Source organism: Lemur catta, chromosome 12, assembly GCF_020740605.2.
Source record: "Lemur catta isolate mLemCat1 chromosome 12, mLemCat1.pri, whole genome shotgun sequence".
NCBI classification, from domain to species: Eukaryota; Metazoa; Chordata; class Mammalia; order Primates; family Lemuridae; genus Lemur; species Lemur catta.
The window spans coordinates 19,813,364-19,838,509 of NC_059139.1; the positions used below are offsets into that span (position 1 = coordinate 19,813,364).

Here is a 25,146-nt window from a genome sequence, read left to right on the forward strand (position 1 = left end):
AATTTCCTTAAAATAATTTTACAACACGAAGACATAAGAAACATATCTATCTACAAAATATAGGTTTTGAATTAGTAGTAAAGAAACAAGTATAGGAGAAATCTATACATAGAAAAAATACTGTAATAAAATTTAAAAGAAAGAGACAAAAGAAAAAAAAAATTAAGAGTTTTATCACTCAATGTATTTATCTACATCCCTAACCCTCAACTGGATCTGGCTCTATATATGAATGAAAGAATGTCTACTTGGACACAGTCTCCAAATTGCTGTAATTTATTTCCACGTGCAGCTATTATTAGCAATAGCAGAAAGAACTCTTTTAAAGAATACCTAGTAATTGGCTTAAAGTCACAGTTCAGATTAAATTCTTCTCTATTCTTTCTGATAGATTAAGTTAACAGGGGGCTTTGAAACCTTCTGTGCCTCCTCTAACAGTTCAGCCATTCTCACAATCACGCTATAAACTTTGAAGCCTGTTTACAGGACAAGAAAAGTGTTCTCCATTTACAAGGAGACAGGTCATGAAATAGAAGAAATATTCTTAACAACCATGAAAGTAAAGACATAAGGAGAACAGGCCACCATTTATTATTTCAAGGAAAGTTCAAATCTGTCTTGTATCCATGGTAATGTCTGAAAGAACTTTTAGAAAATGGGTTTTGTTTTTATGATGATAGAGTGTGCTTAGTCTGTGTTTGACTTCTGTCTGTCTGGTGATTAATAGGTACATACCAGTTTAAAACCCCTGAATCTTCTCCACCGGGTACACCGATTGGCAGGATCAAAGCCAGCGACGCTGACGTGGGAGAAAATGCCGAAATTGAGTACAGCATCACAGACGGTGAAGGGCTGGATATGTTTGATGTCATCACGGACCAGGAAACCCAAGAAGGGATTATAACTGTCAAAAAGGTAATGCCGTTTCTTAAATATCATACAAGTGAATGCATTTACTTTTCTCTTGTTCCCAAGTTACTGGGGCAATTATAATACAGCTCACGTAAACATCACTTTAGATTCTTATTTAATAATTATTTTTTTTAAATGCTGATTTTAATTACACTGAGGCTCTTGAGTTAGTTGGCTTTAGGGGTCCAAAGTAATCTTATGCATGTATTAATTTTATTCTTTCAATAAATTTTTATTAAGAACCTCCTAAGTAAACATAAACAAATGATACATAAAGGAAACACCATGAAGTATTTGCATAAACATACATAAGGTAAATACCATAAATGAACAATAAACACGCAGTGCCGGTCACAGTCCTAGGTGCTAGAGGTGCAATGTCGCGTTGGACAGATGGTCTCTGCTGCCATTGAGAGCATCTTTCCAGTCTAGGGGGAGAAGAGACAAGAAAGCAAGAAAATAAACCCACAAATGTTTGTGTGTTTGAAGAAAAAGGGTAATGTAAGCAGTGATCAAGAGGACTTGAATTACAGAGAGAGGATATATAAATACGACAAATTCAAATTAATTAACATGAATTTCCTGTGACCCCTTTAGCTACTCTCTGGAACACAATAATAAATCTCTTATGTTTTGCGTTCCCGTTTTTCCCTAATGTACATTATTTTATCCCCTGAAATTGTCTAGCACTACACAGCAGTATACAAAAGTGTGGTAAAAATTGAAAACCAATAAATGTTATGCTTTAAGACTAAAAATAATGTTAATTTTGATTAATTCTTTATGATTTCACTTGTATTACATTGGTGTAGTATTTTTCTCTCTTTCGCCACACTACTATTTTTGCTGGTAAATATAAGCATACGTGGATGTAAATAAACAACAAACTTTCTCCTCTCAAGCTTTGGATTACATGTCTTAATATCTGGAACACAATAAAACATGTTTAAGTGACACTCAGACCAATGTTTTATACTATAATATAATTAGGAAGCCCATTAGTGTGCATTAACCTTTCTAATTTTCTTGGTGCCTTATCAGATTCGAACTGAAATTTTGCCTAGCCAACTAAATCACATTCACTAACGTCTTGATTAATTGTGTTTCTAGTGAGCCTTGTCATATTATCATCTAAAACTAAAAGTCAGCAACATGCATTTGGGTTCATTGTGTCTCCAAAGCAGAGATACTTTTCCCAAAGACCTTTGATGATAATGATCATTACCTCCTTTGGCAAACCCTTATCAGAATATCATTTGGAATATTTTATTACCACATGCAAAAAAAAAAAAAGTTTAATCTGTTTTATCTGAATGAGGAAGAGGGAATTGCAATACAACCCTGTGCTTCTCGAGTCTGAGAATTCTTAGAATCTCTAGGGGAGGTGTTTCATAGTGCAGATTACTACCCCCACTCTAGATATTTTGGTCCAGGGAGGGGCCCAGACATTGGCCAGTTTTAAACACTCATCAGGTACAATTAAAGCCAGACATAAGAACATCTGACATAGAATCATCTGCATATTTGTCACCTTGCTGCTGGCAGTGGCCACCTCTAGTCAAATACAGAGATTTTTCAGGGGAGAGAGGGTGGGCTGCACTAGACTCCTGCTTTCAGGTTCCCCTCCTCGGTGTGAGGCCTTGCATCTCGGCACTCACTTAACGGTTTAGGTATGGGAAAAGAAATAATTACACTGTATCTTTCTTGCCTTTGCCCAATATCACACTAATGTGTAGTGATGTCTCTAAGCAATATAGTTACATTCATTTATCAGTGATTTGTCCCAAAAATGCTTCATGTCTTGGCTTTTTATGTCTTGGCTACTTTAAATACATCCCTCCCTCACGCCCTCCCTCCCTCTCTCCCAAGCTCTTGGACTTCGAAAAGAAGAAAGTATATACCCTCAAAGTGGAAGCCTCCAATCCTCACGTCGAGCCGCGATTTCTCTACCTGGGGCCATTCAAAGATTCAGCCACGGTCAGAATTGTGGTGGAGGACGTGGATGAGCCTCCTGTCTTCAGCAAACTGGCCTACATCCTACAAATAAGAGAAGATGCTCAGATAAACACCACAATCGGCTCAGTCACAGCTCAAGATCCAGATGCCTCCAGGAATCCCGTCAAGTAAGCGCACTTCTGCGACATGCCTCTTTCATTAGCCTCCATCAGTTTATATTCAAAGACCTGCCTGTCTGTTAGAAAAGATGAATCCCTTTTTTTCCAATTAGACAGTTGTGTTTTCCTGAAAAAACTACTCTAAACAACACCTTTAACTCTCATTGCTCACTGCATAAATATGATTTTAGCAGCAATACAGTAGTCCCTTGATATCCTTGAGTGATTGGTTCCAGGATCACACCCCCCCATACCAAAATTTGAGGATGCTGAGTCCCTTATATAAAACAGTACATTATTTGCATGTAACCTAAGCACATCCTCTCCTCTACTTTAAGTCATCTCTAGGGTACTTGTAATACCTAACACAATGTAAATACTATGTAAATAGTTTTATACTGATTTTTTATTTGTATTATTTATTGCTGTATTGGGTTTTTTATTGTTTGCTCTTTTTATTTTATTTTTTTAATATTTGCAATTTGCGGTTGGTTGAATCTATGGTTGCAGAACTCACAGATATGGAGGGCTGACTGTATAAACCTAAAAAATACAAAATTTGAAGAAAAAAAACACAAAATGAGCTATAAGGAGTTTACTGCTTATGTAGAAATAGCATAAGGTGAGGTAGCTGAATGGCCTGGGATTTGTTTTAAGGGTTAAGACTTTTTTTAACTTGAGACTAACAGCATAAAGTATCATGTTTTTAACGAACCAGGCACTACTGGGCTGGAGAGCCTTTTTTCAAGTGTGGGAGAACCTATCATGTAACACTGAGAGGCAGAATTATGCTCCATTTGGATACATAATTTTTCCTTTTGCAGATTTTATATAAACAATAACTGTTTCATGTTATATGTCGGTGAAATCTTGGGGAAATTAGTAGAGTAGAATCCAAATTTATTCTATGAAAGCAAGCTCTGTTATCCCTGTACTTTCCTTATTCCTTAGTTATAAATCATGTTGCAAGAAGGTCTCATTGCTCTTGGGGACCACCAATGCTTCTGTATTCTAGAATCTTATGAGGAAAACTTGGGAGTCAACCAACCTCCAGCCTTTGGCTAGTAGCTTAGTTGACTAAATAAGAAAAGTGCTAAACCAGAATATCGTTGCATAAGTTATTTCCCATAAATAAAGTAAGCAGATTGATAAGCTCTAGAAATTCTTGCCAGTGAGTCTACAAATAGATTCTGATCAGGACACCAGCCAAGTGCCAGGTATGTTTAGGCACTAAGGAATACCGTCCTGATCTCATGGGGCTTACATTCTAATTGGGGCAGACAGAAACAAGCAAATGATAAATATATATCAGGTGAAAATAAATTGTAAGCAGGAAAATAAAGCAGAGTAAGGAAACAAAGAGTAGCTGGGATGCTATTTTAGATAACATGGTCAGACTTGGCCTTCTTGGTAGGGAATCATTTGAGTAAAGATTTGAATAAGATTAAAAAGTGAACCATGCTGACACTGGGGAAGACCATTTCAAGAAGACAAAAAAGCAAGAGTTAGGTCTGATATCCACTGCATAGCGTGTGGAAAGAGCAGCAAGGAAGCCTACACAGCTGGAAGAGATGAGGGAGGGAGAAGAGTTCAGATATGGGGCACAGGGAAGTTTGGTAAGAGGTGGTGAGCGTGTCCTATAGGGCTTGGAAGTCCATGGTAAAGATTGCATTTTGTTCTGATTGAGATGAGAAGCCACTGGAAAGTTTTGAGTAAAGGAGTTACTTAATCTAAAACTACATTTTAAAAGGATCACACTGGCTGCTGTGTGAAGAATATTATTGCAGACAAAAGAATTTGAGGCTCTAAGGCAGTTGTTTTCTAACTTTTCAGCTATTGGGCCCTTTGTTCAACTGAGACCTCATGATAAGTCCCGTATCTAAAAAAAAAAAAAATGCCTAGCTTATTTTCAGGAAATAATTTTAAACCACTGGGCAAATAAACTCTTGTTTTATCATTCCACTGGAATATAAAACACCTTGAATTGGGCCAAGTCAACCCAGAGTAGCCACATGTGAGCTCCATGAATCAAGTATTTCTCCATATACATTTAATATTATTAATAGGGAAAATGAATGATGGTTTTTCACTTATACACTTATACAGCACAAATAGCGTAAGTACTTTCACAACTATTCTCTTACTCTACTCTCTAACTGCGTAAGAAAAAAAATCTTAGTAACTCAGGGTCAAATTCAATTTGAAAGTATTAATGCCAGAAGTTTACAAATATGAGCTTTGGTTATCTCTTTGAAAGATCAACATGTTTTTAATTGAAAGAGATAATGTCTTCTGGGAATTTAGGCTATATTTCTATGTCTATATTACTTTTTATACCAAATACCATTTTTATCCACTGCATTATTTTCTGTTTTACGAAAGAAAGTAGTTAGCTTGTCAGACTGGATTTGCTGTCAGCTAATTTTGAAGTTTTTTGCTGCCAGCCTTTCCTTGGTACATATGGATTTGATACATAGATACAAATTTAAGGCTAGAAATACACATGGATATATTGGTATATAATTCCAGTGTCCCTTTATAGGATAAAATTTATTCTTATATTAGAAAAGTACATCCATCCATAGTTTTGGATATTTAAGCCATAAATATTGAACAACTAGGTGCTAGACAATGTGTTAGGTGCAAAATTAACACTAGAGAATTCTTCCTGCAAACATTGATTTATCATTATGCAGGCGCAGATCCTTAATTCTTTAATCACATAAAATAATTTTCTTCCAATAACTTTTATCACAAATTCTCTTTGATTTTCATGAAATAATCTTATGTCCCTATAAATACACATTATGAAAAACTTATACACAAACACACCTCCTTTCCTCACCCACAAATCTTCCTGACTTGAGGGTACATTAGATACATTAGAAGACAAATTATTTAATCACAGAATACAATGTAGTCCTAGGGGGAAAAAAAGAGCTACCTAGCAGAATGATCTACCATAATCATGAAGGGATTGATTACATTGTTTCTTATCAGTGATGATTACAATTAATGTGACTGGATGGTAACCATCCTTGATATAAATTGAAATTACTTTGGAAAGATAAACACCAAACTAGTAGGCTTTGTGTATGAGCATCTTTTCTAAGCAATGTAGGCATGTTGAGTTTTCTATTCATTTCAAATCTCCCAATAAAAGGAAAAAATAGTATACAATTTTTGGTAATTCCTAAATAGTTACTTTTTCTGTCAAATAGAAAGCTGCCTCCAACTAAAAATTCTCATCTCTTACCCTTTATGTCAAGGCTTGATGGGAAAATATAATTACTTGTAAAACTTAAACCTAGCAGGAGGAAAAGAGACAAAAAACCAAAACAAAAGATCACTGCTGTGTATAATTGTAACAGTTTATAAAGGCAAGAAGAGGCACATCCTAAGCTTGACATTTTTCATGAGGAAAAATATGTTTGTAGATAATTATTAAATTTCTTACAAAGTCTATGAATATTGAGATTTCCTTTTTGGTAATTAACTGTGTGCTAAAAATATTTATCATTCTCAAGTTAAAAATGTAAAGTGATCAAGTTAAGTTCAATGCTGTTACCTAAATTCAGTAAATGCTGATTCATGACATAAATGGCAAAAACAGGCCGGGTGTGGTGGCTCACGCCTGTAATCCTAGCACTCTGGGAGGCCGAGGCGGGCGGATTGTTTGAGCTCAGGAATTGGAGACCAGCCTGAGCAAGACTGAGACCCCATCTCTACTAAAAATAGAAAAAAATTATATGGACAACTAAAAATATATATAGAAAAAATTAGCCAGGCATGGTGGTGCATGCCTGTAGTCCCAGCTACTTGGGCGGCTGAAGCAGGAGGATTGCTTGAGCCCAGGAGTTTGAGGTTGCTGTGAGCTAGGCTGATGCCACGGCACTCTAGCCCCGGCAACAAAGTGAGACTCTGTCTCAAAAAAAAAAAAAAAAAAAAAAACAATAGCCGGTTCATCTGTTTCAACCCTTTTGATAATAAAAACATTACTTTATATACACTGAAACTGAAATTCGGCCCAATTTTATATAAATGCCCATTGTGAACTTCATTTATTCTCTTTAAAGTCAGGCTTAAATGGCCTACAATAAACCTCTAAATTTCATTTAAACATTCACTAGATGACAAAAATTAATTTTATGAAGGTAAAATATATTGTTTATTATAATTCACTACTTATATTTTAAACCAAAATAATTTATTGAAGTAGAATCTTGGACATCGTATACTATTGCAAATTAGTAACAAGGGTTTATTTTTCTTAGAGCATTCATAATAATTCCATATATGTCTGACTAGTTAGCTCATTTATTTAAATTGTATTTCTATTGAGCCAATGTTTTTAAACTTTGTATCATGATGTAAGTTTTAAAAATCCAGCTGAAATGGGCAAGATTTTTTCCTAATAGCCTTAACATATCAACTTTCTTTGGAGTTTTCTCTTTAATGCCCTACCCCCACTCACAATAAACATGCACACGGACTTTGTCCCCTTACATAGCTATTATAAAAACTAGTAATATTAATAAATTTATAAATAAGATAACATTCTCAAAATCTACTAGTCTTCTACCAGGACAGAAGACTGTCCTTCTTTGGTTTCCAAAATGCCACTCTTGGTTTTCTTCAAATTTATACAAACTCTTCTTCCTAAATATTTATGAAGTTCCTACTCTGTTTCAGGCACTGTGGGTCTCTGCTCTCCCACTGGTTCTTTAAGTGGTTCTGTCCTTTTCTTCCTTCACTGGATGTTCTCTTTGTAGACAGTTGGATTGGAAACCTAGGCTGTCAGCCCACATCTTTATCTTCAGCTTCAGACTAGATAGCTCTTCCTAGACCTTTCTCGAAAAGTCATCTCAGCCTCAGCATATCAAAAATGGAATATATGATCTTCTCCAAGACTTGTTTTTCACTCCTCTTCTATCAGTTTGTGACAGCCCAACTGCCCAACCATACTCCTCAGTTCAGTCTGTGGTCTTTGTTAAACATGATTTAGATTGCGACACTCCCCCGCTTAGAACCCGTTGGTATATTACCTTGCACTTAGAATAAATCCCAACTCCTTCCCGTGGCCAGCCTGTCCTGCTGTCTGGATTCTGGCTGTCTCCCCAATCTCATCTCCTATCTCCCTCTCCTGCCTCACTGACCTTGGCCACACTAGCCATCGTTTGCTTCTTCCAACAGAATGATTTTTAAAATAAAATGGATAATAGGAAAATAACCAATGCCCTACCTATGCGTGCACACACACACACACACACACACACACACATTGAAGTTCTGAGGTTCTAAAAATTGAGTTAAAAATGTAACAATTCCTACATAAATTTGATCCAACTTCCATATAAAGAAAAGAAACTTCAGTGGTGATTCTCAAAATCATGCAACTTGTCTGTCTAGTGAGTTTACTATTAAAAGACCCATTGTAAAGAACTAATTTCTCAGAATATTTTGCCTAATGTTAAGTTGTAGATACTTAAATATACACTATAGGTAGCAAAAATTCATGTCACAAACATTCTGGAAGTAGTTTTATAATGTGAGAACAGCAAATACAAAAAAAGCCTTTCTGAATTCCTCTCTGCATTTTTAGGTATTCTGTCGATCGACACACAGATATGGACAGAATATTCAACATTGATTCTGGAAATGGTTCTATTTTTACATCAAAACTTCTTGACCGTGAAACATTGCTGTGGCACAACATTACAGTGATAGCAACCGAGATCAGTAAGTCCAACCTGATACTATTGCTGTCCCAGTTGGTGGAGTGAGTATCCCAACCCAGCACGGCAGAGCACAGCTGACACTGTTCACCATGCATCGATGATACACTGGTTACATAAGGAGGGAAGGAGCCCTGGAATGGTTTGCAGTAATGTTTCTTCCAGACGTGTGTTTGTTCTTACATTAAGAGGCAACCATGGAAGTTCCGCAGTTTGGAAACAATAAAATGGGAATGCATCTTTCAAATTAGATTAAATTGGTCTTTGCTGGATTTGATTGCAAAAAGCTTACAAATTAGAACATTACAGGAATGGCTGAAAAAATGGACTCTCAGACATTTTGTGTGGGGCAAAGGATGAGAGAGGTCAAGTATGTTCTACAATACAGGCACTGTTTAGAAATCTTAGATATCACTTTTCTAGCTTTCTATAGAATTTCTACTTCAAAATCTTTACAGAATTAAAAGATAGAAATTCTCACTTTTCCTTTGTACACCAAAGGGAGCAATACACCCATCAAGTAATCAATAAAATGTTTAGAATGAATTTTATGGTAGTCTCCATGAAATTTAAGGCAAAAAAAAAAAAAACAGTGCCAAAAGAATGCTTCAAATAAAATGATTATACACAATGAAAGTTAATGTGTATTATAAATGCAATATGCAGACTGAAGTACATACAAGGAAAATGATCTTTAAAGTAGTATTTTAATGTTTAAAAATAAGCTTCTAAATTATAGCTCATTTTTTTAATTTTTTGTTTGTGATTTTAAAAGTTCTAAACATTTTAGCTCAGTTGGTATCTAGTGTGAAATATTCCATATCAAATGGTTTATTACAGTTGTATTTTTTGTCAACATAACTCATGAGATTTGAAGTGGCTAAAGGATATTAGATAGAATAATGAATAACTGATATGGGCAAAATGAAGCATTGCTTTTTTTTTTTTTTTTTTTTTTGAGACAGAGTCTCACTTTGTTGCCTGGGCTAGAGTGCCATGGTGTCACCTGCTCACAGCAACCTCAAACTCCTGGGCTCAAGTAATCCTCCTGCCTCAGCCTCCCGAGTAGCTGGGACTATAGGCATGTGCCACCATGCCTGGCTAATTTTTTTTCTATATATATTTTTAGTTGTCCATATAATTTCTTTCTATTTTTAGTAGAGACAGGGTCTCACTCTTGCTAAGCATTGCTTTTTGATAGTGGTAAAGACACCTCATTAGAAATTTGTTAGGTAGGAATTTGCTGTTCAGAATTTTTGTCAAGATTTACATTAAGATTTACATTAATTTATGTTAAGGGACTGATGTGGATACCAATGACAGAGCACCCTTAAAGGTTTAAAATTACAAAATTATTTCTCACTGAAAAGGACCATTTTTTATAGCATCATGAAAATTTATTTTTTACTGAGCAGTCATTTCGTAAGTATTTTAAGCTTTGTGCCTGAAAAATTCTGTTTTTAAGATTTAATGTTTCTATGATATATTTGAAAGTGTTAGTGATTAAGACTTTTTAAAAGTTTATATGCAGCTGCTCTAACTTTGAAAGAATAGCATGAGTAAAATTTTAGATGCAAGGGATCTTAAAGAATCTTAATACCCAAACTTCTTAACTACCTTTGATGTAACAGAGACCAAGAGCTTATATAAAATCAGCTCCCTCTCACCCCAGGGCCTTTGCACTTACTGATTCCTCTACCTGGAGAGCCAAAAATATTCACACGGCTTATTCCTTCTCTTCATTCATTTATGTCCCTGGGCAAATGTCGTCTCATTCAAAATAGCACCTCTATCCTCTCCATCCCTTTTCCCTGTTTAATTTCTCCATAGCGTTTCCCATCTGATGAATTAGATATTTATGTGCTTACAGTTTGTCTACCCCCATTACGATAAAGTTCCAGGAAGCAGGATCTTTGTTATGTTCCATATTTGTCCCAGCACCCCAAATAGTGGCCAGCATATATTATTAATCACTAAATATTTATAAAATGAATAAACAAAAAGATATATTAATGTGAGTGAAGTGAATGAAGAGACCTGAGGCAAGAGATTCCGACTCCCGATTCTCACGCCAGGAATCTGCCTTCCATATGATCCAGGAGATTATCACGGAAAGCAACCAAAATATTTTATCTGTTTCAGGTCTTCAAACATTGATTGTGCTCTGTCATTATTCTAGATGAACAGCCTGGGCTTTGGAGTGAGACTCAAGTTGAATCTGGACTCCACTCCTTACCATCTCTGTAAACATGGATAAACTACTTAACTTCTCTGTGTCCCAGTTTCCTCATCTTTAAAATGGGAACAATAACTGTATCTACTTCAGACATCTGTAAGGATTAAATAACATAATATAGCCAAGTGCTTAGCATGATGTCTGGCTCTTGTTCAGCACTCAAAAAACTAAAACCAATAACAGCCCTTTGGTCTCCTGGTGGTTCATTCACTTTTCTCCTTCTTCCTTTTGCCCATATTTTTCCCATCTGCCTGCTTCCTTGGCTTCCTTGAAAATCTACCTCTAAAATGCCCTTCTTTATTTTGTGTTACCTTAGGGTTTATTATGCGGTTGCACTCTACGAACACACGTAGCTTTGTCACCTAGGTATCTCCATCAGGCATATCCAATTTCAGACGTAACAAACAAATCTAACTCTACTTTTTGTGACCACATTGGCACTCAGTGCCCTGCAGTACTCACAGCAGCTTTGGGGAATCTGTGTGTGAATGAGAGTGGGAGAGCGAGGCAGCATTGCCCACACAGGATTGGTGATCAACATATAAATGCCTGTTTCTCTCTTTTTGGTATGTGACAGATAACCCAAAGCAAAGCAGCCGAGTACCTCTGTATATTAAAGTTCTGGATGTCAATGACAACGCCCCAGAATTTGCTGAGTTCTATGAAACTTTTGTCTGTGAAAAAGCAAAGGCGGATCAGGTGAGTTTCATAAGAAAGCTCATTCAAATTGAAAGTCAGATTAATTTAGATCGTCTAATCATTCAGATGATTTGCGGAACTGAGGGCTAGTTGTGAATTGTCTATGAAGTGAATACTAAGGAAATTAATGCTATAAATACAAAGCAGGGCTGGCATAAGAGAACTAGCAGCTTTTAAGAACTGGAAGTTCATCAAAGACTGACGCTTATTCCAAATTGGTCTTAAGTTTTCATTAAAATAGATTAGTCACAGCTTTACTGGAAAAATCTTTATTGGTGAGCAGATAGTTTAATTACCATATGTACTTGAAAGTAATAACTAGAACATATTTTGCAATTGCCCATAATTCATAGTTTCACTTATTTACATTGCCCATCTGTACAAATAACACTAATTCATGAATGTTTTACTGTTTTACACATTTGTCCCCACGTGAAATAGGTCTTTGCTGCCAGTGATACAAAAATTATATTACAGTTTGTCGAAATAGAAGTACACTGTTAAAGTACATGTACAAGTAGAAAGTTGAAGTTACCGTGTTTTATATACTCATTTTCTTTTCAGTTTTTTGCAAGTTGACAGCTTATGTATATGCTAAGATTGCATTTCTAAACACACTGTCTGAAGAGCGCTTCGATTTTATTAAGTTGCGATGTTGTCATAGACCATTGTGATCCTCAAGGGCAGTGTTTTCTCAAGTGGAGTGATTTTTCTCCCCAGGGATATGTGTAGTGTTTGGAGACTTTTTTTTTTTTTTTTTAGACAAGGTCTCACTCTGTTGCCTGGGCTACAGTGCAGTGGTACCATTAGAGCTCACTGCAACCTCAAACTCCTGGGCTCAAGCAATCCTCCTGCCTCAGCCTCCTGAGTAGTTGGGACTACAGGCACATTCCACCATGCCCAGCTAATATTTCTATTTTTTGTAGAAATGGGGGCGGGGGGGGTCTCACTATGTTACTCAAGCTGGTCTCAAACTCCTGGCCTTAAGTGATCTTTCTGCCTCAGCCTCCCAAATTGCTAGGATTAAAGGCGTGAGCCATAGTGCCCTGCCTCTGGAGACATTTTCAATTGCACAACTAGGAAGGTGCTACTGGGTATCTAGTGGGTAGAGGCCAGGGTTGCTGCTAAACATACTGCAATGCACAGGACAGTCTCCTGCAACGAAGAATTCTCCCTTGTTCTATGGCTTTCTAGCCCCTCAGTTCTTTCAACAGAGTGGATTCATTGCAAATTTTTTTAAGGCTATTATCTTTTTAATTAAAATTAAAAATCATTTAGTCAAGTAATTTATTGTAAAACTTAAAGAAATAATTTTGAGTTATCAAAACTTTATGGCATAATTGTACAGGGCTTTTTTTAAAAAATTTTATGGCAGCTCTATGGTTTTTATCTTAGTTGATTCAGACCCTACGTGCGGTTGACAAGGACGACCCTTACAGCGGGCACAAATTCTCATTCGCTTTGGCCCCTGAAGCAGCCAGTGGCTCAAACTTTACCATTCAAGACAACAAAGGTAAATGAGCTCAAGTTACCTACCTCACCTGTGTCTGTGTCGACACCTATCTACGCCCATCGCAGTTGGTCCAGTACACGATGCGGTACCCACAAACATTCACCTCTTTGCTTTCCCCTTCCAGACAACACAGCGGGGATCTTAACTCGGAAAAATGGCTATAATAGACACGAGATGAGCACCTATCTCCTGCCCGTGGTCATTTCAGACAACGACTACCCAGTTCAAAGCAGCACTGGGACAGTGACTGTCCGGGTCTGTGCATGTGACCACCATGGGAACATGCAGTCCTGCCATGCGGAGGCGCTCATCCACCCCACGGGACTGAGCACAGGGGCTCTGATTGCCATCCTTCTGTGCATCGTGATCCTACTAGGTAAACTGGTTCTCCCCGCATCCTATCTCCCCATGGTGAGGGGCTCACACTGTTACTGTGACACCCTAGATTTTTCCGCCTCCCCCATTAAGGCATACAGCCTGCTCTAGGTGAGTAGAGTTACACGCTGAGAATTTGTGTTGTTCGACTATGACCTCATTTTTGCTTGAAAATGGCTTTGGAGAATGAACGAATGTGAAACTTGCCCGTGTCTTTGCTTGCCCAGGAATCAATCATTCCACCAAAAGAATCTCGTGTCTATCAGACTGGGAATGAATCTTGGGGGGCGGGGGAGGGTGGGGTTGAAGGCAATATAAATATACCCTTTTTGTTTCATTTGTTGTTTACTATTCAACTTGGCAAACATTGTTAAATTTTAAAGAGTGAAAATGTCCAGTAGGGAGTAGATGATGAAGGCCATTTCTACAAAGGTAAAGCTTAAAGATCAGTGGGAAAGCGGAAAGAGGGGTGTGATGACTTTTCCTCTCCTCTAGGAAAAATAAAAGCTGTGAAATTTTTTAAACCTGGTGAACTTATTTTAATCTACCCATTTAAACGACTACCTTCTTAGCAGTGCTCTCTGATTACCACATATGTACCTAATGTAATATCTGTTATTTCTTAGATTTTAATAATAAATAACTTCTGTGATTAAGGAAATAAATCTAGCACTCAAAAGAAATGAATGTACTAAAAGTGAAAATCAATGTCTAACAATGATTCAAATGGTGTTTTTACCTTCAACCAACTAATTAAGCCCACAAGTGGAGCTCAAATCACTCAACAGGCCCTTGACTGGGAACTAAGAAATCAAATGTTAGTTACTGCAACCCTTTCAAAAATAAAAGCAAGGTTTCTAAAGCTTACCTATACAATGAAAAAAGAAAAAAGTAAAAAATTAGAGTTAACCTGGATTACACATGGAAAAAAAACTTTTTTAAAAAAATGAAGACAGAGTGATTTTTGAGAAGAGTGAAAGTGAACCTACATTTCTCCAAGAAAAGAATGCCTAGGGATCCCTGCTTGAGAGCTTCCCATTCCAAATCAACTTTGCTAATTGTAACAGAAGCCTTAAAACTCAACTACAGAACTGTGATTCTTGCTGTCAACTAAGATTTGGGGAAAGTATTTTAAGATATGAAGATAAATAAAACTGACAGTGTGCAAAGACAAATCAGTGTTTCTAATGGTGTGAGTCTGTAAAAATCGCTTTGGAAGAGAAGAGTATGAATGTTCTTTTTGATCAAAAAGTTACTTTTAGAAGCCCTGGACTGGTAGGGCTGTAGTCAAGTAGTATTCCATGGACCCTTTTTGTGGTCTATGGAAAGAGAACCAACTCTCATCTGACAGAGGTGATTGTTCCTGTCCCTCATCATCTACCCATTTTCTCTTCCCTCTTTTCTTCCTTCTAATCAGCTCACCGTATCTTCCCTTTTCATTCCCTTTCCCACCAATGCATTTGCTGTCTCTTCATTACTTCTAATTGGCCTTGGTGCTTCCCACATCTTGTCTAGTGTCCTCAGAATTCTGTACCTAATAAAAAAGGAGGAAAATGGGATTTAACCTTTACTAGGTACACACCATAGGCTAGCTGCTGTGCAAGGTGCTTTACAAATGTTTTTCTCACTTAATCCTCAGAACCATCTGGTGTATATTTATCTGCATCCGAAATAAGAAAACTGAGGCTCCACGGTGTGAACTCACGTAGCCAAGTCAGTTGTCCAACACGTGGTAGAACTAAGTTCTAAAGCCAGGTCTTCCCCCCGAGGCTTGGTGCTTCCACACTGCACTCCACTTTCTTTGTAAGCTTATGGAACTCCAGACAATTTCCAGGCTGAAAGAGAGCCAAAACTAAATAAATGGAGCAATTGAAGAAAGTGGAGGCAAACCTGAGAGTTTGTAAAAGGAGAGCCACATTGATGTAGGAGGAAACCTGGAATCAAGAGAGTGGATCATTTGGCATCTGGCATTTTTCAAAAATAAAACTTCGATAAAAGACAATGAAACAACTACTACATCTAATGTCTCTATGGTGCTTTAGAGTTTGTGAAACTTTCACATTTATTAACTCATTCCTGACAACAACACTGGCACTGTATTATTGCTTCTGTTTTACCAATAAGAAAATGGCTTAGAAAGGTAACATTATTTAATTTAACCTAGATCTGTTCACATCCTAGTTTTTTGATGGGATTTGAGTACAAATTTGCCCAATTATCCACCCCTCACCCCCCAAAAAAAGAATCTTACTGCTGTCCTCTGGCTCCAAAAAGGACAGGGGAAAACAGAAGCTCAGTTCCTGGTAGGGGCACCTCATCAGTGTCACTCTTGTAGAACATTTTGCCCCAGGTACTTAGAAATCATGTTTTTAGTTTATAAGTTAGCTTTGAGGGATCTTCTTCTAGACAGTTATACCTTCAAGAAATTCTGTTCAGATGTGCATTGGGTTAATTGGAAAATACATAGGCAGTTTTAGATACAGAAGAATTAGACCTTGAATAAATGCCTTTGAATTTTTAAATGTCCTCTCTTTTCTAGGCAGTTGTACTTTCAGGTGTGCATAGGACTAAAATAAAAGATATAGGTACCTTAAGCCCAAAGAATTAGGAGGTGATAAGTGCCTGCTACCTTGCCTTAAGTGACTGAATGACCTGTGTGCATCAGAGCTTAGTTCTTTGCGAGACAGTTATCTTGATTCCTTTCTCTAGATCCCAAAGGCCATTTTTACTTATAACCCTCTCTTTTGCAAATCCATGTCATTGTTTACACCGGAAACAAGCAGGAAGGATAGATCATAGCATACCTCTGCCCAAAGCCCTGTGTTTCTCTGCCCCCACCCCAGCCCCCAGAGGAAAGGGGAAAGTTCCCACAGACGTGGCCCTTTCCTATCGTCTCTTCTGGGGGCTCCCTCTGGTCAGACCGCAGGTCTCCTAACTGTTCCTCAAACACTCGAGGCACACTCCCACCCTGGGGCTTTTCCTCGAGCTCTTTTTTCTTTGCCAGATAGCTCCTTGGATAACTCCTCATGTCTTTGCTCAAACAATGCAACATACACAAAACATATGTGCTGTATATTCATGTTGGCTCCTCAAACATACACAGAAACACTCCCCATCCTCCTTGTTCTGCTCTGCTTTTTCTTGTATATATTGCACTTCTAATAATATATTACCTTCTAATAGTTTCCTTACTTATTATACACTCCATCCAACTGCCCCCACTGATCCACCCGCCCAGTGCCTAGAACCCTGCCTGGCACAGAGTGGGCACTACATAAATATTTTATTTTTACATAAATATTTATCAAATGAATGAATAAATACCCTGAATGGATGTGACAAATGAGGCATCAGGATACTCTCTGGAAGCAAAAGAGAGTGTGTACAATTATGGAATCACACACTTGAAAATGGCAACATTGCCATTTCCTTTGGAAATAGTCTATGTTCCAAACATGCATCAAAGCATGGCAATTAAGAGTGTGAGCTTTCTAGTCTGACCAACATGGATTTGAACTGCATGTATATGTAACATCTCTAAACTTCAATTTCCTATTATGTAAAATGAGGTTTTAATAATGATATCTACTTTGTAGGGCTTTAATGATAATTAAGTGAGATTCAGTATGTTAAGCACTTAGCACAGTGCTTGGCACATAGAAAGCTTTCATTAGGTAACCCATTATTATTATTACTAATACTATTAATGTCTAAAATTCCAATATATAGACACATGGGTAGGGATACATCCATTATTATATAGGTAGTTACGTATAGCCTCTAAAAAGCCATTATTCTGTAATTCTTATTGCAATAATTCAATTTTCATGGCTCACAAAAATTGGGCCTTGTCACAGATGAGACAGTAAAGAGACATTACTGGGACTTCCTGCGATAAACTTCCCTGGACAAACTCAGTTTCACAATATATTTTCTTCCCTGGATGGCTGTTTTCTCTATAAGTTGTTGCTGTGTTTTTATTTTTTCAGCCATATGTCCATTTGCAGATAGATGTGTCTCCCTACAGCTAGCCAGCTATGTTCCACCCCGCCAGCTATGAAGAAAGATCAGAAGCTATTTAAACACAATTATTGCCTTTAATTTGAGTTAGGAGGAAAAATCAAAAGAATGAACATTCTGGATAACAAGCTTATAGAACATGAACCTTTAAAAAATTTTTAAAAAAAAGTTCTCACTTAAGTGTGTTTATTTCATTTTGCTCAAACAGAAATAATATGGCCTGTGGATTATTACCTTCCCCCTTCATATTGGCCAATCTTGAAATCCAAAATAGCTTTCTGAATTACATCTGGGTCTCCCCAGGTATTATCTGTAATAATATTTCTGTATATGTAGACAAGGTATGCAAACATTCACATCTCTACTTTGGGTTTTAAACTAATTTTACACTTTTCTCAAGGAAGGAAAAAACAAAGAAGGCATAGTGCAAAAGCTATTTTAGATGTGGGGTTATGCAAACCCTTCCACACATCCCCGGAGGTGCCAGCCTTGTCCTTATAACCAGTTTCAGAGCATCTTAGGTGTTCAGCATAATTTGCACTCTCATTGCAGTACTTTCGCTGTGGCTGAGCTTTTCTTATTACTTTATTTTTTCCTTACCTTGAAACTAGTTTGCCATTTCAAAGTAAAAAGAAACTACTGACAAAATATGATGGTGTTTTATCCTCTCCTTAAATTATAACCTTCTTTCAAATGTTTTCTCTGTATTTCTGGGGCCCGGGTTTGATCACGGATGGAGGCAAGTGCATCCTTAAAGAAATAAAAGTTGAGTCTGCGTTTTCTAGAGAACTTTTAAAACTTCACATTGGAGCACACCGTTTCTTCCTGGCGCTAATTGGGCGGCAAATTAACTCTCCCTTCCCTTTTCTGTTTTGTTTTCTGCTTCCAGTGACAGTGGTGCTGTTTGCAGCTCTAAGGCGGCAGCGAAAGAAAGAGCCTTTGATCATTTCCAAGGAGGACATCAGAGATAACATTGTCAGTTACAACGACGAGGGCGGCGGCGAGGAGGACACCCAGGCCTTCGACATCGGCACCCTGAGGAACCCCGAAGCCATAGAGGACAGCAAATTGCGAAGGGACATTGTGCCCGAAGCTCTTTTTCTACCCCGACGGACTCCAACAGCTCGCGACAACACCGATGTCAGAGATTTCATTAACCAAAGGTTAAAGGAAAATGACACGGACCCCACCGCGCCGCCCTACGACTCCTTGGCCACCTACGCCTACGAGGGCGCCGGCTCGGTGGCGGATTCGCTGAGCTCGCTGGAGTCGGTGACCACGGACGGGGATCAAGACTACGACTACCTTAGTGACTGGGGGCCTCGGTTCAAAAAGCTGGCCGATATGTACGGAGGGGTGGACAGTGACAAGGACTCCTAATCTGTTGCCTTTCTCATTTTCCAGTACGACACTGAAATATATGAAATGGCTATTTCTTTATATTTATCCACTGCTCTGTGAAGGGTTCTCTGCTCTACCCGTTCCCAAAGCCAATGGCTGCAGTCCGTGCGGATCTAATGTTAGAGACTTTTTTCTAGTACACTTTTATGAGCTTCCAAGGGGCAAATTTTTATTTTTTAGTGCATCCAGTTAACCAAGTTAGCTCAACAGGCACGTGCGGGAGAGGACAGGGGGCGGTGTTTCCACTTGTTCTCTTAGGACAGATTGGAAACATGCTGATTTCCGCTGGCCTGGGGGTTTGCTACACTCCATTGACTCGGGTCAGCTGACTGCTCTAACTGTAAATGTCACACGCTAATGGGGTAAGGGATTGGACTCTAATGATAAAAATAGAACCTTAGTAAAAGAAATAAGGGTACATCAGCTCACAAGGAGACGAACTATCTAAGGGTGTGTTATTTCTGTCACAAAGAATTTAAAATGATATTTGCCCGTCCTGTTTGTTCTTCAAGAACTTTCTCTGGCACCACCTACTATTCAAAACATCAGATCCACCAATGTTTTAAAATTCTGTTACTCTTAAGGAATAGAAGCAAATCAAATGGCAACATTCAAAAACAATAGCAAAAAACTTAATAAGACTTCATTCCTTGCCACTAACTCCTAATTTGTTATATATTAGACATGTAAAAGGTTACTTTTGTACCATATAAAGGGAAAGGAAAAATAGCTAATAATGTTAACGAAGGAAATATTTTAGCATATGTGAAAGCTTTGGCCACCAAATGTATCACAGATTACTAGAAATTCTTTCAACTATCAGTAGGTTAATGACAAATAAGTCTAATTGTTTAAAAGTTCTTGGAAGAATTTTTCTGAGATAAATTTTAACTCCTTGTCTGTAGTTGTCAGTATTATTCTACTATACTGTACTTGAAAGTAGCAGAGTGAAGTACAATAATTCATATTTTTCAGATACTTTATTTCTTACACAATTAAATTGAATTAGTAAAGTTAGATTGAATAAAACTTAAATCCCACTCTTGGAGTTCAATGGAGAGGTTAGAGCCAGCCACACCTAATATCCAGCCCTTCACATCCAGAAACATCTATCTATTTATATAACATGATAGATATCTATGAACAGCATTGCAATCATGGTAAAAACCTACATATTCCATGTCTAGAAGACGCTTACACAGGGAAAACTTGGATTTCCTTCAACAAGAGTGTTTAAGATTATAATTAAAAATGATAGTTGACTTTCAAAAGCATTACTATTTTTCCATTGTTTTTAACTTTGCTTTCATGGCCATCCTGCAGTGCTTGTCTTTGAACTAATGATAAAGTAGTGGTCTCAAACTACGACAGAAAAGTAATGTAAAATCCATCCAATCTATTATTTCTCTAATTATGCAATTAGCCTCATAGTCAGTTATTATTCAGAGGGCCCAAGTGAACTGAACTAATCCTTCTGGCAGGTTCAAATCATTTATTTCATATGGCTGTTCTAACGACTTTTATCAATAGAATCTTACATTGTGCAGTCATTGTAAATTTCCAAAGTACTGTAATGAAAATATCCTTGTTTTGAAAACCTAAAAACCAGGCACTGTGTATATATAATATATACTTAAGAATATGCTGACTTCACTTATTAGTCTTAGGGATTTATTTTCAATTAATGTTAATTTTCTACAAATAATCGTAGTGTCATTTCTATTTGGGAATAGTGTCATATCAGCACATATTTTCTGTTTGGAAAAACATTGTTGTTTAATTGAGTTTTAAATAGGCATATTACCCAGAAAGTAAAGATGTCACCTTTAAAACAAGAGAAATGTAGTATTTTGGGTTACTCAATTTGAGTGAAAATTTTTTACAACCATATTATCCCTGTGTTTCCTGAATGGTTTCCTATTTTACAATGGACTAGCCTGTATACTAACAAGTATTTCATGCTTGAGCTATTTCCTGCTTTCAGGGTTTCTTTTTCTAGTTCTTCATACACACACACACACACACACACACAGAAGAATGCAAACAAAAGTCTACAAGAGGTCTTCACTCTAATCAATATGTATCATAGTCACAGGTAAGTGTTAAAAAAAGATAGCTTAAAGTTAATTAATAAGTACTAGTTATTTATAGCAATAGAACAGCACCTTAATCACATGACTTACTGTACAATTAAAGAGCTCTCTATCTTTATGTTTTCTGTCATTTAACAAATTGAATTAAGAAAGATAGTTCTGTAAAAATAAAGTTATCATCAACAGTTGAGGGTTGACACTAGCAATTTCCAATGTTTAAGGGTAGGGTTTACTTTCTCATAATAAATGAAAGTATGTAGTCCTATAGTTTTTGAGATGTAATTGGCAGGGTCTTTTATCCCACCCTGAAGATGATACAGTGTACCAAGAACAGATTAATATGACAAAATATTGAAATAACTTGAATCTCTCACCACAAAAGCTGATGATGAAGTAAATTTATAGGAAATTGGATAATTCGACACTGGAGCTGAATATTTAGTACTAGGGTCCTGTAAGTACCAAGTTGGAATGATATCTTCCTATAATTAAGACTCTTTGACATCATGGAAACAGTAAGAGCCACAGTTCTGTCATCCTCCAGCTCAGTCTCACTTCCTTCCCACTAAAATATCAGGTCAAACACCATTCCATGTGCAGATTTTTTTTTAAGTGATAGATCCTGACTCAATATGAAAGATTCCTGGAGAAAAAAAAAGTAGTTTTCAGCTCAGTATTCACATTGCCTGTGTCCTTATTTTAGATGTTGATGATGAAAAAGATGGAAGGACAATGGGAAGAAGTAAAATTTTAATGTTTGCTTTAATCACTGAAAAACTAAAATTCATTAAACAAGCAAGATTGTTTTTATGGGTTGTTTAAAGGACGTTGAGGCCTTTCTGACAATTTTTTTCCCCTCTCTTCAAAGAGAAGGATTTCTTTAAACTACTAAGATGTTTAAACCAAATGGGAGAAAAGCAAAGATGGTTCCATATAACCACAAGAGAGGGAATCTGGGCACAGTAAATGTATGTTTGTTTCAGAACTTTTCTTTACAGTTTGGATGCATAAAGGGAGGTTCAGCTACAAAATTACTCCATTTTCAGATAGAACAAAACCTGCCAGTTCAATTTTAGCTCAGTATAAAAAAGTGTGATTTAGTTTTCACTTTCAGCTCCCAAAGAGTTGTATAAAAGTTCTTAAAAATTGAATCTGTATCTTAGAAGCATCCAAATTTTATGGATCCAAATTAGTGTTAGGACTTTTCCATTACTTTCATTTTTAAGTACATAAATTTTCAAAGTCCTTATTTGCTGAACAATATCTAACATCAAATGCTTTGCCTAGAGTGGATATTTCATGGGGGATAATGATATATGAACTATGATTGGGCATTTTTAGATTCTGTATACTTGAGTACCATAAAGTATGCAGTTGAGAGATCAGAGTTGATTCCTGAATACAATAAATATTTAAATCAGGTACTCATCCTTATCAGCTAAATTCATTTTCCCCAGGAACAGACCTCCAAATAAATCTTTTATCCTAGTCACTAATTTTGAAGTGGTATAATTATCCTGGAAGAAACAATCTATAAAGTCATGATTCCCAATATTTTGAAAAGTACCCTCTGAAAAGGATCGTTTTAATGTAATTTTAATTTTTATGTTTTATCTAGATGAAATCTTTTTTTGAATTGTGACATTGTAGCAGGGGACTCAAAATGCAAGCAGTCTGCTGTGTTCAAATTAACACCACAACCTTCTTTATAAGATTATGAGAGTAGAAAGATTAACACTTGGTATGTAAATCTTCAGGAAGATGAACTACTTCCTAAGCTCTGACAGCAGCTTTCTTTTCCAGAGAATACAGACTTACAGTACGGTCTGCTTAAAAGTTCAGTGACTATTATGGCTGCAGCATTTTTAATCTCCCTATGGCATCTTTATGGAATAATTTTCTAAAGGGATAATTCTCTACTAAAAATACCAGACCCCGACCATATTTAATGTGGAGAGCAATATACCCTCTTAGAGAGAAAATACATTGACTCACACACTTGTTAAAAGTTAATAAAGAAATAGCTCATTTTTAAAGCCGGAAGTTTATGGTCTCTGCATCGTCAATTTAATTTAAGCATCGCTGAGACTATCTTTAATCTACTCCCCATTTTGTAATACCTTATTTATGATGCATTTTTATTTTTTATGTGGGGGGGAGAACGTTAGCCCAGCAGAGCCAGCAGATGAAAGTGTTGAAAAGAGGTCAAATGAAAACAAAGGCTCTTACCCACTGTATTTCAGACAGGACTGAAGCACTTAGCCGAGGAGCCACTGGGTTATTAGATTAATTTCAAAAGAGCTCTTACAAGTTGCTTAATTCCATTTTTTTTAAGCCCGTGGACCACAAACTTAAATTTCTCCTCAAATGGGGTTAATTTGACAAATGAGGCATGGACCCAGCGTCGTGGAAAAAGCATTCCGCTATAATGAGATCTTGGTCTTTCTTGTGAGACTACGCTATTTATGTAAATATGTCTGGAGGCACCTTTTATAAGCTTTTAGTTTTCTATGATCTATTAGTTTAGTGTTTATTAAAGAATCAAATGTATAGAATTACGAGGCATTCAGGGGGAATGCTATGTAGCAAGTGTAAAACTGATCTGCTCGGAAGAAACATAGGAACGCTCCAAACCCACTGTACTGTTTTCTTGGTGATTATTTTCGTTGCTTTGAGAGTGAACTGCATAAGAATAGGCCTTATAACAAATGCTATGTGCGTCTTCAGTAGTACCAAGCTAAGGCAATTTGGCATTCTCCTACTGTGATTTGTGAGTTTTAAACCCAGAAAATAAAAGCTTTTTGGTATTGATTGTTTTTAATTAAAAATACTTCCAAGTATAAATTGAAACTGATGCCACCCTTGAAGATTTACTGGCTGGAGTGCTCAGTTCATGTCGTTTTCCTCAGTACTGTACACGTCTTGGCAACAAGAACATCTGATGGAAGAAATCACTGCTCAGCTTCCATCAACATCTCTAGTTAGGGAGATTTTCATAACCTCACAGTTCACCTGAGAAAGTTTTCTGTGTTAGAAGAATGGGGTTGAGAACATTAACGTTTAGCTCAGTGTGGCCGAGCCTTTTGTTGTAGTCAAATGGCAAATACGCACTCCTTGAAATGGCTTCTTTTATTTTGTTTTGTTTTCTTAGAATTATAAATTTGAAAAGAATGCAATTTAAAAAGTGATTTCTCACAAAGAGTAAATATGCCTTTTGCAAATCAATTTTTGTAACAAGTTATTTATATGATATTACTTAATAAACTGGTTTTTTTCTAACTTGTTTTTTTTTTTTCAATTCTCTCAAACTATTGTTTGTAATCACGGAGATTTTTTTTTTTAATGTGCACACTGACACACTTTATCTTTCTGAATCTGCTGTTTTAATCTCTCAGATAGCTAACGAAAGCTGTCTTGTACAAAAATTAGCTTGTAAACAATAGTTTCCCCAGCCAGCAATATATATCATTGGTACTGCCCTGCAGACTTCTTACTGCTGGGACATCAAGAATTCTACTATTATTTATGGAATTGCTTTATTAAGAAGAAAGCTGTTTATCCTCAATTGCTTCAGATAAAAAAAGACAGTTCTGTATTTGTGCCCTTCCCAAATCTCTATCCTTTATTTCACTCCCACAAAAATAATTGTCTGTGGATCTCTGATTTATAAAAAGAAAAAAACCAGAGTCAGATTAGAGGGAAATAAGAATAAAATCCTTCCAGCATTCTGATACTATGAGTAAATAAAATGTTTTTAGCATATTTAGAGCTATAATATTTTACATGCTTGCTCTTTCTTAAGCTGCCTCCTATTTCTACAGAGGCCATTTCGTAATCTTTTTTTAACTGAGAGAATTCACAGCTTCGCAAAGGAGATTTTCATTTATTCATTCAGTTGTTCCATATATATTAGGTGCTCCACTGTGTGCTGCAGAATATTCAATGGTAAGTCAGATTAGTATATTTTCCCTCCTCCTGGGAAGCTCATGGTCCAGGAGGAAGAGATGCCATAAGTGCATAACTATAGTACACACTAGAAGGTGCTGTG

At 36.8% G+C, this 25,146-nt stretch overlaps 1 protein-coding gene across 1 annotated transcript in view; it reads left to right on the forward strand.

The window, feature by feature from the left end:
* Positions 1-24,377, forward strand: part of CDH6 (cadherin 6) — a 123,066-nt gene extending 98,689 nt beyond the window's left edge. The window contains exons 6-12 of the mRNA XM_045565900.1: positions 728-915; positions 2,782-3,035; positions 8,629-8,765; positions 11,575-11,696; positions 13,092-13,209; positions 13,334-13,585; positions 18,494-24,377. Of these exons, the coding sequence (XP_045421856.1) occupies positions 728-915; positions 2,782-3,035; positions 8,629-8,765; positions 11,575-11,696; positions 13,092-13,209; positions 13,334-13,585; positions 18,494-18,984 (1,562 nt within the window). The 3' untranslated portion in view covers positions 18,985-24,377. The remainder of the gene's footprint in view (positions 1-727; positions 916-2,781; positions 3,036-8,628; positions 8,766-11,574; positions 11,697-13,091; positions 13,210-13,333; positions 13,586-18,493) is intronic.
* Positions 24,378-25,146: the final 769 nt, after the last annotated feature.